This window comes from Scaptodrosophila lebanonensis, unplaced genomic scaffold (genome assembly GCF_003285725.1).
Source record: "Scaptodrosophila lebanonensis strain 11010-0011.00,11010-0021.00 unplaced genomic scaffold, SlebRS2 tig00000024-arrow-pilon, whole genome shotgun sequence".
NCBI lineage: Eukaryota > Metazoa > Arthropoda > Insecta > Diptera > Drosophilidae > Scaptodrosophila > Scaptodrosophila lebanonensis.
This window is the reverse complement of record NW_022060538.1, coordinates 23,083,409-23,096,159: the sequence shown is the minus strand read 5'-3', so window position 1 is coordinate 23,096,159 and position 12,751 is coordinate 23,083,409. Positions and strand designations below refer to the sequence as shown.

General features: G+C 43.5%; 3 protein-coding genes across 3 annotated transcripts; all 3 read right to left on the bottom strand.

The window, feature by feature from the left end:
• Positions 1-141: 141 nt before the first annotated feature.
• On the bottom strand, positions 142-774 carry LOC115621687 (lipase 1-like). The gene is made up of 2 exons (XM_030515397.1): positions 756-774; positions 142-695 (listed from the first exon to the last, which is right to left on the bottom strand). The coding sequence occupies exons 1-2, from the start codon at positions 762-764 to the stop codon at positions 300-302; spliced, it is 405 nt and encodes a 134-aa protein (XP_030371257.1). The 5' UTR covers positions 765-774; the 3' UTR covers positions 142-299.
• Positions 775-2,190: 1,416 nt separating this feature from the next.
• Positions 2,191-3,595, bottom strand: LOC115621478 (lipase 3-like). Its single transcript, XM_030515137.1, has 3 exons — positions 3,540-3,595; positions 2,758-3,468; positions 2,191-2,694 (listed from the first exon to the last, which is right to left on the bottom strand). Exons 2-3 carry the CDS (start codon positions 3,391-3,393, stop codon positions 2,257-2,259), a joined length of 1,074 nt encoding a protein of 357 aa, XP_030370997.1. The 5' UTR covers positions 3,394-3,468; positions 3,540-3,595; the 3' UTR covers positions 2,191-2,256.
• A 501-nt stretch (positions 3,596-4,096) lies between these two features.
• LOC115621475 (lipase 3) lies at positions 4,097-6,345 on the bottom strand. Its single transcript, XM_030515135.1, has 4 exons — positions 5,944-6,345; positions 5,474-5,643; positions 4,544-5,093; positions 4,097-4,489 (listed from the first exon to the last, which is right to left on the bottom strand). The coding sequence occupies exons 1-4, from the start codon at positions 6,049-6,051 to the stop codon at positions 4,097-4,099; spliced, it is 1,221 nt and encodes a 406-aa protein (XP_030370995.1). The 5' UTR covers positions 6,052-6,345.
• Between the last annotated feature and the right edge of the window lie 6,406 nt (positions 6,346-12,751).

Below are 12,751 nucleotides of genomic sequence, written 5' to 3'. Positions count from 1 at the left end.
CCGTGAACAATTTCTTACAATTTCATGACGAATTCAAACTGATTGGAAATTAAATTTAGAGACATTGAAAATTGCAATGCTACGACAAGTCAAGATCCTTTTACAAGTAGCTGTTTTTAGAAGTCATAGGATATGGTCAGTGACATCTTTAGGTTTTTAAAAAAATATAAAATGTAAATAAGTTTTTTCCTATTTGTTTGGAATACGGATGACTTCTAAAATTTTGTCCAGGGTCATACCAAAGGCAAGAGTATGCATACCCATCCGTTGTTTGGTAGTTCTGGTTCGTGCGATTATTATTAATTCTTATTCTTCTTCTCGTGCTCATTGCTGATGCTTAGAATTTTCTTATGAATCAATTCCTTTAGGTTTTTTGCAAAAATGAAGTCCGTATGAGAAAAGTCTTTTTTGTCGACGTGAAAAACCTTACTATTTGGTAAACTCTTGTCTAATAAAAGGACATCTTTCTCGTTAGCTAACCCATCGTTGCTGCTATAGTATAGATTGACAGCCGCTTTTGGATTTACGTTAAGCAAGTTATATTCCGGCGGCTCCCGCTGGCCATACATCTCCCAATTTCTTTTGTGGAAGTCGTAGCGTCTGAATTTTCCCGAAATATGGAGTTGGATATAATGTTTGATCTGTCGGGTGGATATGCCTGCCGGATGAGTTTCAGCTATTATTGGTACCAATGACTGCAAAAAAGCACTAATCAATATCCAAATCAAGTGAGTTTAATTTAAAATTCATCTTACTCTGTCCATGTTGCTTGAGGTCTCACTGCCATCATAGAATAAAACTAGAAAGCATAAGGTTCCAATTAGCTTTATTGAGCAAACAGATGATACTACTTGAGCCACTATCTTTATTGACGGCAAGAACTCAAGGTCCGGTATTAGCAACAGGGCTTTTTTCACCAAATATGACTTTAGGAAAATTGAGTTCATATTGCCACTATAAGCCACTGGTGCAAGAAGATGTGACGTTTTAATTTTTTCACTAAATTTCGGATGCATTGAAAGCATAACCAAGAACACTGTAGTGCCCTGCGAATGACCAACATAATGTAAAGACTTTTGCCCGGTTCTTGACAGCACATAATCTATCTCAGTGGGTATATCAATTGCGCCAATTTCATGCCATGAGAACCTCCAAAAGAATGGAAGATTTGGGTTGAGGTGACTATGTTTCCGCGCATATTTATTTCCACGTGCATTTCCCAGCCAAACGTCGAAGCATGCATCAGCGAGCTCAAAGGGTAGCCCCTTTTCAGATAGCACCCAGCCGTCAGAAGAGCTGTGTAGTCCGTGTTGTAAAAAGAAAACAGGCCTTGTGCCACTGTTTGGATTGGTCTCACAGCGTGGCGAGAAGGGGACGCGAAATAAGCTTATGATAAAGCCGTCACTTGTCAAAATTTCGTGCCTTTCTGCTGGATAGTTGTAAAACAATATGAAGTCGGTCTATTGAGAGGACCATAACCACAATTAAACAATTTATACATTTTTCAATACACAGCTTTCAGGTGACTTACAGTGATTCGCAAGCCTAAAATATTTTCCACACCTAGTAAAATTAGTTGGAACCGTAGGATATCCATTTTTACACTGTAGCGCCGAAGTAAGCAAATCATGTACCAATACCGTGAACAATTTTTTACATTTTCATGACGAATTCAAAGTGATTGGAAATTTAATTTAGAAACAGTGAAAATTGCATTGCTACGACAAGTCAACATCCTTTTATAAATAGCTGTTTTTAGAAGTCATTGGGAACACATAGGATGTGGTTAGTAATAACCGTCTTTAGGCTTTTAATAAAGTTAATATGAAGTTTAAATAAGTTCTGTCCTAGTTGTTGTCGCTGTAGTTGGAAATGATCTTGCTTCCAAGCGGTCACAATTCCGACTTCAAATGCAGTCTACTTCAGCAGCCGTAACCATTTACGATTTAATACTTCACAAATTCAAGAATCCGAAATTGTTTGAGGAAGACCCAAGTATTGCAGTATTTAGGGGTAAAATCGTGGTCTGGATTTCTTAGGTCGGCACTCAGTATTCAATATTACTTAATTTTTTAAAGTAATTTATATTGTTTAACATCCACGATTGTATGAAAATCTTCCAATCGGAAGTACTAATTCGACATAAGGATGCGCTTTGAAAATGATTGACTGGTAAAAAGCCTCTTCATGTTGGGGCGATAAAACTCTTTATTCATTCAAGAAATATTCTTGAAAAACATAATAATCCTCTGGAAACTAGAATGAGTGCAAAACTGCGTCATGTGGATTTAACTTTTTCCCACTATGGCGCTTTTCATATGCATGGCTAAGAGCGATTATTTGGTTGCCTATAACAGTTCTGAGATTATGTGCAAATATGAAGTCAAGGTGGGTCCAGTCGTCGGCCTGCACACGGAAGACTCGCTTGTGTGGCAAGTTTTGGGATAGCAACAGGACATCAGATACTGCAGCTAGCACATCGTCATCGCTGTAGTAAATGTTGACGGGCTCTGAAGGCTTTATTCTGTTGAGGGGATATTCGGGTGGAGTGGCGGTGCCATAGATCTTCATATTTTCTGTCTCGCCGAAGTCGAAGTTCCTAAACTTGTGTGAGCTGTGCAGTTGAGCGAAGTGCTTTATTTGTCTGCTTGAACTGCCAGCCGGATGAGTTATGGTTATCGCATCTGTTAATAACTGTAACGACACTACAGTTTTATCACAAATTATTCGTGGCTGAGTTATTTGTAATTTACAAACCTTGTCCATGTGCCTTGATATGGCGCCGGTGTAAAGAAACAAAACATTCTTGCATAAAAGCGCCGCTATAGGAAAGGAGCAAAAATAAGAAATCAGCGTAGCCAAAGGCTTATAGTGACCCGGAAGCTCGAAATCTGGCAGATGCAGCAAGACCTGACTTCCATATGAAAACATTACCGATCTCATACTGCCACAAAAAGCAACTGGTGCGAGCAGGTGAGATGTCTTCAGTTTTTTAAGGAAGTCCGGTCGCAAAGACATCAAAACTAAATAACCGGTGGTGCCCTGCGAGTGACCCACAAAATGCAAGGCCCTATGTCCCGTTTTTACGAGGACATAGTTTATTTGCGCCGCCACATCATTATATCCAATGTGGTGCCACGTGAATTTCCAAAAGTCCCGATCGGATGCCGACAATTTGGTATTCTTTCTGGCATATCTGTTGCCCCTGGAGTTACCCAGCCACACATCGTAGCATGCATCAGCTAGCTGGAAGCCCAAGGCCCTTGATGGACCACTGAGCACCCAACAGTCTGAGGAGCTCATTAATCCATGCTGCAAATAAAAAACCGGCTTTGTAGGTCCACCTGGAAACCCCTTCCACTTACAGCGTGGAGAATCGGGGATGCGGAACATTGTCACCACGTATCCATCCTCTGTAACAGCATCGTGTGGTTCAACTGAATAGTTGTGACGTGTTATAAATTCGGCCTTACAAAGAGACAAAGGAGGCAGAGGTGTATATATAAAGTAGCCGCCCAATAGGATTGAAGTCAACTTACAGTGCTTGGTATTTCAGAGCACACTGCACTTGTAAAAATTGCTAAAAGCAATAGCAAGAACATTTCTGTACTAATACGACTTAACGTAACTAACATGTGTACTTATATTCTTACTGATTTGCACAGTTTGGCAAAACAAATTCGATTTTATGGACTTCCAACTACCTTTTCAATATCCTGCAGAAGTACTGATGAACGAGCATTACTTACGTTAGCAACATACGTTAAAATATCGCACTTTGTTAGAATTAGTATTGAATATAGTTCACGAAAGGAGAGCCCATTCTTGTATAACCTAAGCTATAAAGCAGGATACCCATTATTTTAAATTAAATTTAAAAGACTTTGGCAAATAACTTGGTATTACGCAAAGAATGTCACCCAAATGCACCATGTCTGTAAAATATTTTACTCGTAAAGTCTTCTCCATTTTCTATATAAATAAAAATATTTATTAATCAGTACTAATATCCGCAGCCAATCGCAGTTGATCGACCGTAGATTTAACTTTGTTACTATATCTAATTTTTTGGCACTAATAGAAAGTTGTCTTTCTCCTATCTAGGACGCTGCTCATACCGATTCATGGTGCGTACGATATTGTCGAATATGTACTCCCGTACTCCCAGGCCGCAGATAAAGTCGAAGTGGTTCCAGCGCTTCCAAGGCACCCTGTAGACGGCCTCTACATTGCGCAGCCGCATCACTAGTCTCCAAATGTCCGCTGGCGCTACAATATAATCGTTCTCGGAGAAGAATATGGTGACTGGAGTGGTAACATTTTCCAGTGCATACTCTGGCGGCTCAAGCTGTTGATAGTGCAGCCAGTTGCGCTCTGGTCCATAATCGTACTGCCGGAACTTTGTGGAAACGTAGCCTTGAAAATAGTGCATAAGCTGTTTAACGGAACCACCTGCAGGGAAATTGGCCATCAGATCTGGCAAAAGGGTCTGCAAATTCAATTGATTAGCAGAAGCTGACAACTGAACTCAAGAGTTGCTAACCTTATTCAAAAAGCGTGTGTCGTAACCCACGACAGGCCATAAGCGTGTGATGCAGACTAGGGGTTTCTCATTCTCTAGACATGTCATTGACAGAAACTTCTTGAAAAACTTGTTGGTGGAGAACATTTCCACACCTTCCAACATCTTGGACACATAATTGCGTGTGCCCAAAATCGGTCCAATAATCTTCGCGAGGCCGCTCTTCGTATTGCTCACATAAGCCACTGGCGCCAGTAGCGTGGCAGTCTTGAAAACGGCATTGTACTGCGGCAGCATCGAGTTGAGAACCAGGAAGACGGTGCCGCCTTGTGAGATACCCACAAAGTGCATTTGCGTCGCACCGCTGGTTCGCAAAATGTAATCAATCTGGGCTGGCATGTCGTAGACGCTCATCTCATGCCAACTAAAGTTCCAGAACTCGCGCTCTGTCGTATTAAGCCAGACATTGTTTCGACAGTAGATGTTGCCGCGATTGTTGCCCAGCCACACATCGTAGCCGGCGTTCCAGAGCAGGTAAGCCAGCGAGTCCTCCCGTCCGTTCAGTAGCCATCTGAAATATAATAGCTGATCATTTGGAGCCTAATGCACTGGTGCCAGCTTAAGGCTATAAAATAATATTCAGTGTTTTCCACACAAGTCTTTTGATGTTTTTTTTATCAATAATTTTCAGGCTTTCAATTTTCAGATCCGAGTTGAGGATTGGGCCTCTCTTACAACTAATTCTCCTAATGTTATTGTCCTATTTTAAATTCAAAACAAAATCTGCCCTTCCAATGGCTGCATATAAATACAAGTAATGCGACAAAGAGGCGTTACATTGATTTTAATTGAAGTTAATTATAGACATAGGCTTCATTTTAAATACCCATGGTGGTGCCCAAGTCTGCTATGTCGACCCCACCTGGGCCTGCACAGTCCCCGCATACTTACACATCCGACGAGGCATAGAGACCGGAAAGGAGAAAGGCGACAGGTCGTCGCAGTACCGTGCCAAAAAGGTCATGCAGCTGGGGAATACGATGCAGTGTGAGCACATAGCCGTCCTTTGTTGTCACCACATGCCGCTCCACATTGTAGCCATCTTGCTGGATGCGACGCACCTGCAATGTCAGGAAGTGCGTGAGCAAATATTTGGCAAGCAACGTGTCTGCGACGGAGACGGGGTCTTGGATTGGGCCGCCAACAGAGACCCTACAGCTGCAGTCGTTGCACAAAAATCGACGCTCAGACACATTTTTTTCGATTTTGCATTTTGGAGGCCACAGCGCGTCGCGTCACGCGTGCGTTGTGACACTCAAGTGATTATGAATTCCGCACGGCACACGCGCTTCTGTTGGCAGCTAACTGCTGGTCTCCCCCTCTGTCAACCGCCGCTGCCAACTAGCAACCCCATCACCTACCGCATCAGTGATGATTATTTCACGCGACTGACGTACGGTGGCCGCCACCTGAAGAACCGCATAGAGGAGCAGAGGGAGCCTTAAGTGCAGGCGCAGCGAAATCATCATAAAAATCGGCAGGATGATGACATTTAACTAGAATTGAGTTGTAGCGCTCGGTATGTTGAACCGGTCGAAGCGGGCGCGTTGCAATACAAAAATGAAAGCGAAATTCGCCACGCGGACACAGTTAAATGAAAGGATCATGCGATGGCAAAAAGAAAGTGCGCCTGGCTGCCCAGACAAAGTGATTTTTGTCCAGCGGAGCTTTCAAAAATGCCGGGCGCACGCACACGCATACACACACACACACAGGCACTTCACTCGGCAATAAAAGCCTTCGCACAGTCGTATGAATGAATGAAAATGGGAATTGAAAATTAAAAACTGTCGTCGTCTTATTCGTTTTTGGATTCGGAGCAGCGGCAAACAATAAACAGCACTGCTAACGTTCGATTCGAATGTGCTTTATCGACTGTGGCCGCGCATGCGGCTGTGGGCCACAATTGGCCCGTTGCTGCCAACAACTGGCGCCGCGACTCGGAGGGCTTGTTGCGTTTCTTACGCTCCAGCCAGCCAGCCAGCCAGCCAGTTAGTAAGCCACCTGCATGCCGTGCCTTACCTGTTCGCCCAAAAAATTACTGCGGCGCATCCAGACACCGCTTAAAGCTTCAAGTGAAATACACTGAGCGCCTGTCCTTGGATGGGGTCACAACACTGTGGAATGAAATTAACGCTCGTTGAATTCAAGAACTTTGGGGGTTGTTCTGTGTTTTTTGTTACCGGGAAATAACGTATTTTTCCTATATACCTGAATAGTAGAATAATTTAAAAAATATTGCTCCTCCTTAAAGCTACTTAAGCATACGAATATACTTAAACCTTTGCACTTATAAAGAATTTCTGGTCGCTGTCTATCGGCGCTAACCAATTACGAAACGATTTTGCTCAGTGTGCCTTTTTTTTGGGAACTGCTACTTACACATTTTTTGGCTTGGCCCGGCGTTGACGTCGACTTCGACGCTAGCACCGACATCGACATCGACGTAGCCGTATCGTCGTATCGTCGTTTTCGCTGAATTGCAATAACCTGTTGCCTAATGTAAAAGCGAAGCTAGCGATTGAGGCGGCCGCACGTCTGCTTGTTTAGGATATGGCCTGGCCCCGTGGCTCGTCTGTGTGTGCGTGTGTGTGTCAGTGCATGTGCATGTGTATGTGTTTGGGCTTGGGTTTGTTTACGTACTTGAGTACAAACGATGCGAGAAGCACATGCGCGTTACCCCCCCCCAAGGCGCTGGCCGCTGCCCATTCCATTCCCATTCGGCCGCTCTCACACAATTCATTCAGGCAAGCAGTCAGACTTACAGTTAGCTGAGGAGCTGAAGCTTTTGTAGCTTTGTTTGTCAGTCTGTCGCTCTGTTTGTTTGTATGGCTTTTTATTTACGTGTCAACAACATGGACACACACACACACACACTCACAAACACAGGGGGTTGTAAACGCTTAATGTATGCAAATAAACGGCACGTCCATTTCGTCAATGTTGTCAGTTCGGTCAAAGTTGTCGGCCCATTGCCCTACTGGCGCCACTGACCCCTCCGCGTCAGCGCCAACGTCATCAAGAGCGGCAGGCGGCGTCAAGTGTGCCGACAATTGAAGAGACATTCATTCATACATACATACGTGCTTATGTATGTATGTACATTCATATAAACATAGCCACTTACATACATAAATGCCTATGTACACATGTGGAATGTGCACATTGCTGTGTTGGGCAAGCCGTAGTGGTAGGACAGGCGGAGAGGGCCGGACGGGTCATGTTTAGTAGTTATTGTGGTGTAAAACAGTTTACGCTAATTTATATTGTGACACATCCATCCAGTGGCAAGCCCCATTCTCTCTCTGCCTTCCTCTGCCGCTCTCTCTTTCTCACTGTGCGTACGACGTGTGCGCCGCCAACTAAGTGGGCACAAGTCTGGTGTTATTTGCGTATGTTTGTAGTACTTGTAGGTACGTGTGTGTGTGTGAGTGTGTGTGTTTGGCTTTGTGGCCTGTTCGGCAAACAGTTTACAAGCTTTGACAATTAAACATAATTAAATGGGATTGAGGTCACGGTCTTGTTTCACAGCTCTTTTTGGCCAAACACTCTGAAAACAGATATTTTGTACACTGCAAAGGATGGATATGCTAATAAACTTAAGGTATCAGCCGCAGATTATTTAAACGTTAAACTACCGAGCATCTACGTTCCTCCACTTAGTCCCTAGAATTTGGTGGTGTAGCAAAATGCAGAACTCATCTGATCTCTGGTCTGATCATCTTAGCATTTGAAAGTTAAGTTAAATAAATAAATTAAACTGCATTGGGACGAGTTGTTTTGCAAATTATTTGAATTCCTTAACTTGTATATCAGTAAGCTTTTCTATTTCGGAATAATAGCACGATTTTATCTCCTAAATGAATCACCCAAGGAACGTGTATATGATATTCGCCTTTTGCACTTGATTTATCGACAGTTTCGTTTGTCAAAATACGAATGACGTGTACTGTTTGTTGCGCGTACATACGGGCATGAACGTACATACATACTTGTACATATGTATGTATGTATGCGGTGGTATGTATTATAGTATTTTTGGTCTATTGACGCAGCAATATGCGCAATTTGCCAGCCACTTGGTTGTCATTTTTTGCTTTCTTTTACTTTCGTTGTCAATGCAGCTGGCCAGTTAATGGATTCTATATAATGGAGCTGCAAACACACACACACACACCGTTATGTAAATATGCATTGCCAAATTTGTTTTTGTTTTCATATACTGTTTACTTGTGATGTAATTGGGATTTCTTGGAGGGCAGCCCCATGCTACTTCCAGTCCCCCCTTGGACAGACTGAACTTGGTGGGGTCGCTTGTCCGATAATCGGTGTTGTTTGCTTTCGGTTTATGAACTCTGGTGTGAACTTGAAACCGAAAACCACTCCGACCATGTGGCGCATCTGCATACTAACATACTACTTATACTCGCACATACATACATACATACAGATATATTGTAGTAAAGTGTGTGCGATAGCTTGCGGTCGCCACAATTCAAAGGGCTGTAAAAGTTGATAATTTGAACAATAAGATGACATTTCAGTTTTCACTTTTTGAGTGCTGGTGCTTTTGATTGCTGCAGTTTGCGTTGCAGTTGTCTGATCAATTTATGCGGTACTTTTTAGGCACTTTCATATACATACGATACATTCATATGTATGTATGTATGTACATTACGATTACGACGACGACGACAACTTTGGGGACAACAATGGACGCCTTTGCATTGCGAAGCGGTCGGGGCCCAAGCCCAAGCAATTTCCGGTCGATCAGAAACTCGTGTGCTGATCGGATAGCCCATGAAGGCAGGAGAGGGCAAGTCAAAGAGCAACGCAATCAAACAAAGTTTATCAGCGCCGCCATAAAATGAAAGTGACTGATGCAGTCAGTAACTCTTTCAGTCAGTCAGTCAGTTAGCCAGTCAGTCAATGCTGGGAAAACAGCCAACAGTTTGTCCCCAGCTGAATTGTGCATGGGCAGAAAAATCTGCAGAGTACGGGCTGTGCTAATCTGCCAGCTAATTGTTTCTTAATGTGTTTATAACGGATCCGGAATCAACAGCAACAACAGGTATTGCAGCCGAAACGACCTTAGCATAGCGTTGTCTAACCGCCTGGCTACCTGGCCGGCCAGATTACTGATAACGAGCGTCTCACATTGCAGTTGAACGAGGCTATAATTGCATTTGATTAGCGGCGTCTGCGTCTCCTAGCCACGAGTTGATGTATTGCAGGCTACATGGTCTGACTCACGAGCCGCCGTAACTTTATGGCACTTCAACTGCCTCTGACGATCGTAAAATGTTGTAAGCGACGGCAACTCACTAGTCAGAAGGAAAAAGGAAAAGCAGAGATGAAAACAAATAGTATAAGCCGCATAGGCAAAAACGCGCCATTGTCATAACAAAAGGAACCCCGAATAGCCCGAGGAGGAAGTCGTCGTCGTCGTCGTCTTCGTCTTCGTCGACATGACTAAGCGATGTTACTCAAAGGGGAACCAATTGATTCCTTCCTGCATCAGGCCGCACACAAAAGCAGCCACAGCAACAAAATCTAAATATTTAACGACTAAATTGAATTTCAAGGCGCGCTCACATTAGTCAAATTTCCATGGCACGTTTCGATGGCGTTGGCAGTAGCGGTGGCGGTGGCCAAGCTGTGTGGTTGTGTGGTGCTCGGTGGCTTCATGGCATGTACCTGCGGTGTCCAGTTTGCTTGGCATAATCAATAAAAGATAAACAGCGACCGCCGCTGCGTTGCTGCCTATTGAAATGACTACATCACGTAGTGGAAAATGTTACATGGAAAACTAAGTATGCACAAACACAACAACAACATCAACAGCACAGCAGCAACAACAAAATGTGTATGTAAATCAACAGGCCACAGCAAGCTGTCGTCGTCGCCACCGCCGTCATTGTTGAGGAGTCTTATTTGGCCATTCCGTCCAGCAGTCAACCAGTCAAGCCGCCAACCAGTCAGTCACTTCGCAGCAGCAGCTGATCTTTGAAAGAACCCCGTGGACCGGTCCCATACACTACATAGCCGAACAGTGTGAAGTTGCTGATGTAGTTAACCAGTCATTGCTGTTCTTACTTCGGCTCGGCTAGCCTCGCTCTTTACTCATTGACAGCACATTGAACATTGCGTTCTAATACTCGTATTAAGACTATAGAATAGTCTTCTTTTTTTTTGTCTTTCTAGACACTTGATATGTAAATAAAAACGGAAATGATGCACTATTTTGTTACAACTAGAATATGCGTCAATATTCGATTATTGTCTACATACTTAGCATTAAATACTGTTAGCTTATACTATTACCTATATTGTAAGTACAATTTTACACTGATTTTGGGATGCATCATGCATGAAAATGATGTTTGAAAAGGAAATCCTAAAGCTATGCATCAGCTTGTCAAACAATTCAATGAATAAGAAGAATACGTTTAGTAAATATTGAATAGGTCACGCGAGTTTTTTTTAAATTGAATAAAATCAAGATGCACGTTATAATTTTGTTCCTTCAAGTATAATTAGTATAGAACAGAATTTTTTAATTTGATGGGTCTAATGTATTTTGTCATTTGCAGTTGATATATAAAATTGACCCGGCCAGACCGACATCGTTGCTTTCGTCATTCCTGTAGCTGCCGTGCATAGTCTTTTGTATTGAGATTCTTCATTGTGAGGATAAACAATGCGTGGCAGCAAGAGTTCAGAGAGAAGTGTTCTTCAGCCAAATTGGCTGCCTACAGACGAAGGCGAAGATGTCGACGACGATGCTGAATGAAGCATGAGTATTTGAGTTCGTCGTGGAAAGAGTGGACCAGAGGCAATTCAAATGTTTGTCCAAGTAGTGGCAGGAAACGAAAGGTGGGCCAGTTGCACGGTAAGTGTTTTTGCATATGCTCAACAAATATCGCCACTGGCGTTACGCTCCGTACAAATACACGCATAGACACTCACACACTCGCACACTAGCAGCCCAAGCTCCCAGCTCCCCACTCAGTATCAGAATCGGAAGCAACAGAAGCCCGACAGAATGCCTGCCATGCCCTATTATTATCTGAAAGCAAATAAATGCTGCCAGGCAGGCAAGCAAGCAGGGCAGGGCAGGGCAGAGATGGTTGAGCTGCCGCATGATGGATTTGTAAGGCGGCAACAGAACTAGATACAAGCACACACATACACACACACACACATTCCCTTGGGACATGCACTACAAGGCAAGGCAGGCAAAGGCCGCCATAGTCATCAATGCATGTATACAGATACATGTGTGTGTGTGAATGTGTGTGTGCATATGCAGTGCCTGCCACATCGAGGCGACAACAAAATTCCAGAGCGCACGCGTTCTCAACTTTAGTTCTTTACGAGTGGCCAACGCGTTCGGTTCGTTTTCGATTCGATTCGATTCGTAAGTGCGTACCGGTTGCTGGAATCGCAGTGGAAGACGGAAAGAAAAAGAAGAACAGCAGCTGGAAATTTCAAGAACAAAAACCTGGTGCATCTTAACGTCAATGTGTGTCGTGTGTGTTGGCCAAGAGCATATACAAGTACCAACACAAGTGAAGGCCAGTTTTTAGGCCTGTCAATCAAGCGCAGGCAAACTCAACTGTATAAACAAGCACAATAACGATGCTGAGAATTAGGAGCAAAAACCTTATCAATCAATTTTTTATGCCTGGAGTTGGGCTCGAGCTGGATCTGGACATGTCTGTGGATGTGGACCTGCTGCCGAGCAGATGCGGCAAAATCAACAAAAAAGACAACAGTTACCTCTATGCTGGTTGCAGCAAAAAGCAACTGCGAACTTTGCCGGCGCATGCGTCGCCTACGTCGTTGTTGTTTCTGTTGCTGCTGATGGTGCTGGCGACGTCATCGTCGTGTTTGGGACTGCCTTGTAAGTTAGACACCAACACCAACATCGAATGCATCTTCATTTTCATCGTCATCATCGGCGTAATCAGCAGTAACTTGCTGTTGTAGTTGGGTTGCTGATGTAGCTGCTGTTGCGGTCATGTCAGGCCTTTGACTTATTTTTTCTTCATTTTCCTCGGTTTTTGTTGGCATAATTCAAAAGAGGCGCGGAAAAGGCGTCTCACAGACAGAGAGACAGTCACACAGACAAACAGCCAGACTGCAAAACCACAAATGAGACCGAAA

What these genes read in the sequence shown, in the direction of transcription:
- LOC115621475 (XM_030515135.1), bottom strand. Translation starts at nt 6,051, where the DNA reads ATGATGATTTCGCTGCGCCTGCACTTAAGGCTCCCTCTGCTCCTCTAT. An exon ending in CTCTATGCCTCGTCGGATGT is followed by an intron (nt 5,094 to 5,473) that starts GTAAGTATGCGG and finishes ATTATATTTCAG; the next exon opens with ATGGCTACTGAACGGACGGG. An exon ending in ACACACGCTTTTTGAATAAG is followed by an intron (nt 4,490 to 4,543) that starts GTTAGCAACTCT and finishes TTGAATTTGCAG; the next exon opens with ACCCTTTTGCCAGATCTGAT.
- LOC115621478 (XM_030515137.1), bottom strand. Translation starts at nt 3,393, where the DNA reads ATGTTCCGCATCCCCGATTCTCCACGCTGTAAGTGGAAGGGGTTTCCA. An exon ending in TATCAAGGCACATGGACAAG is followed by an intron (nt 2,695 to 2,757) that starts GTTTGTAAATTA and finishes GTGTCGTTACAG; the next exon opens with TTATTAACAGATGCGATAAC.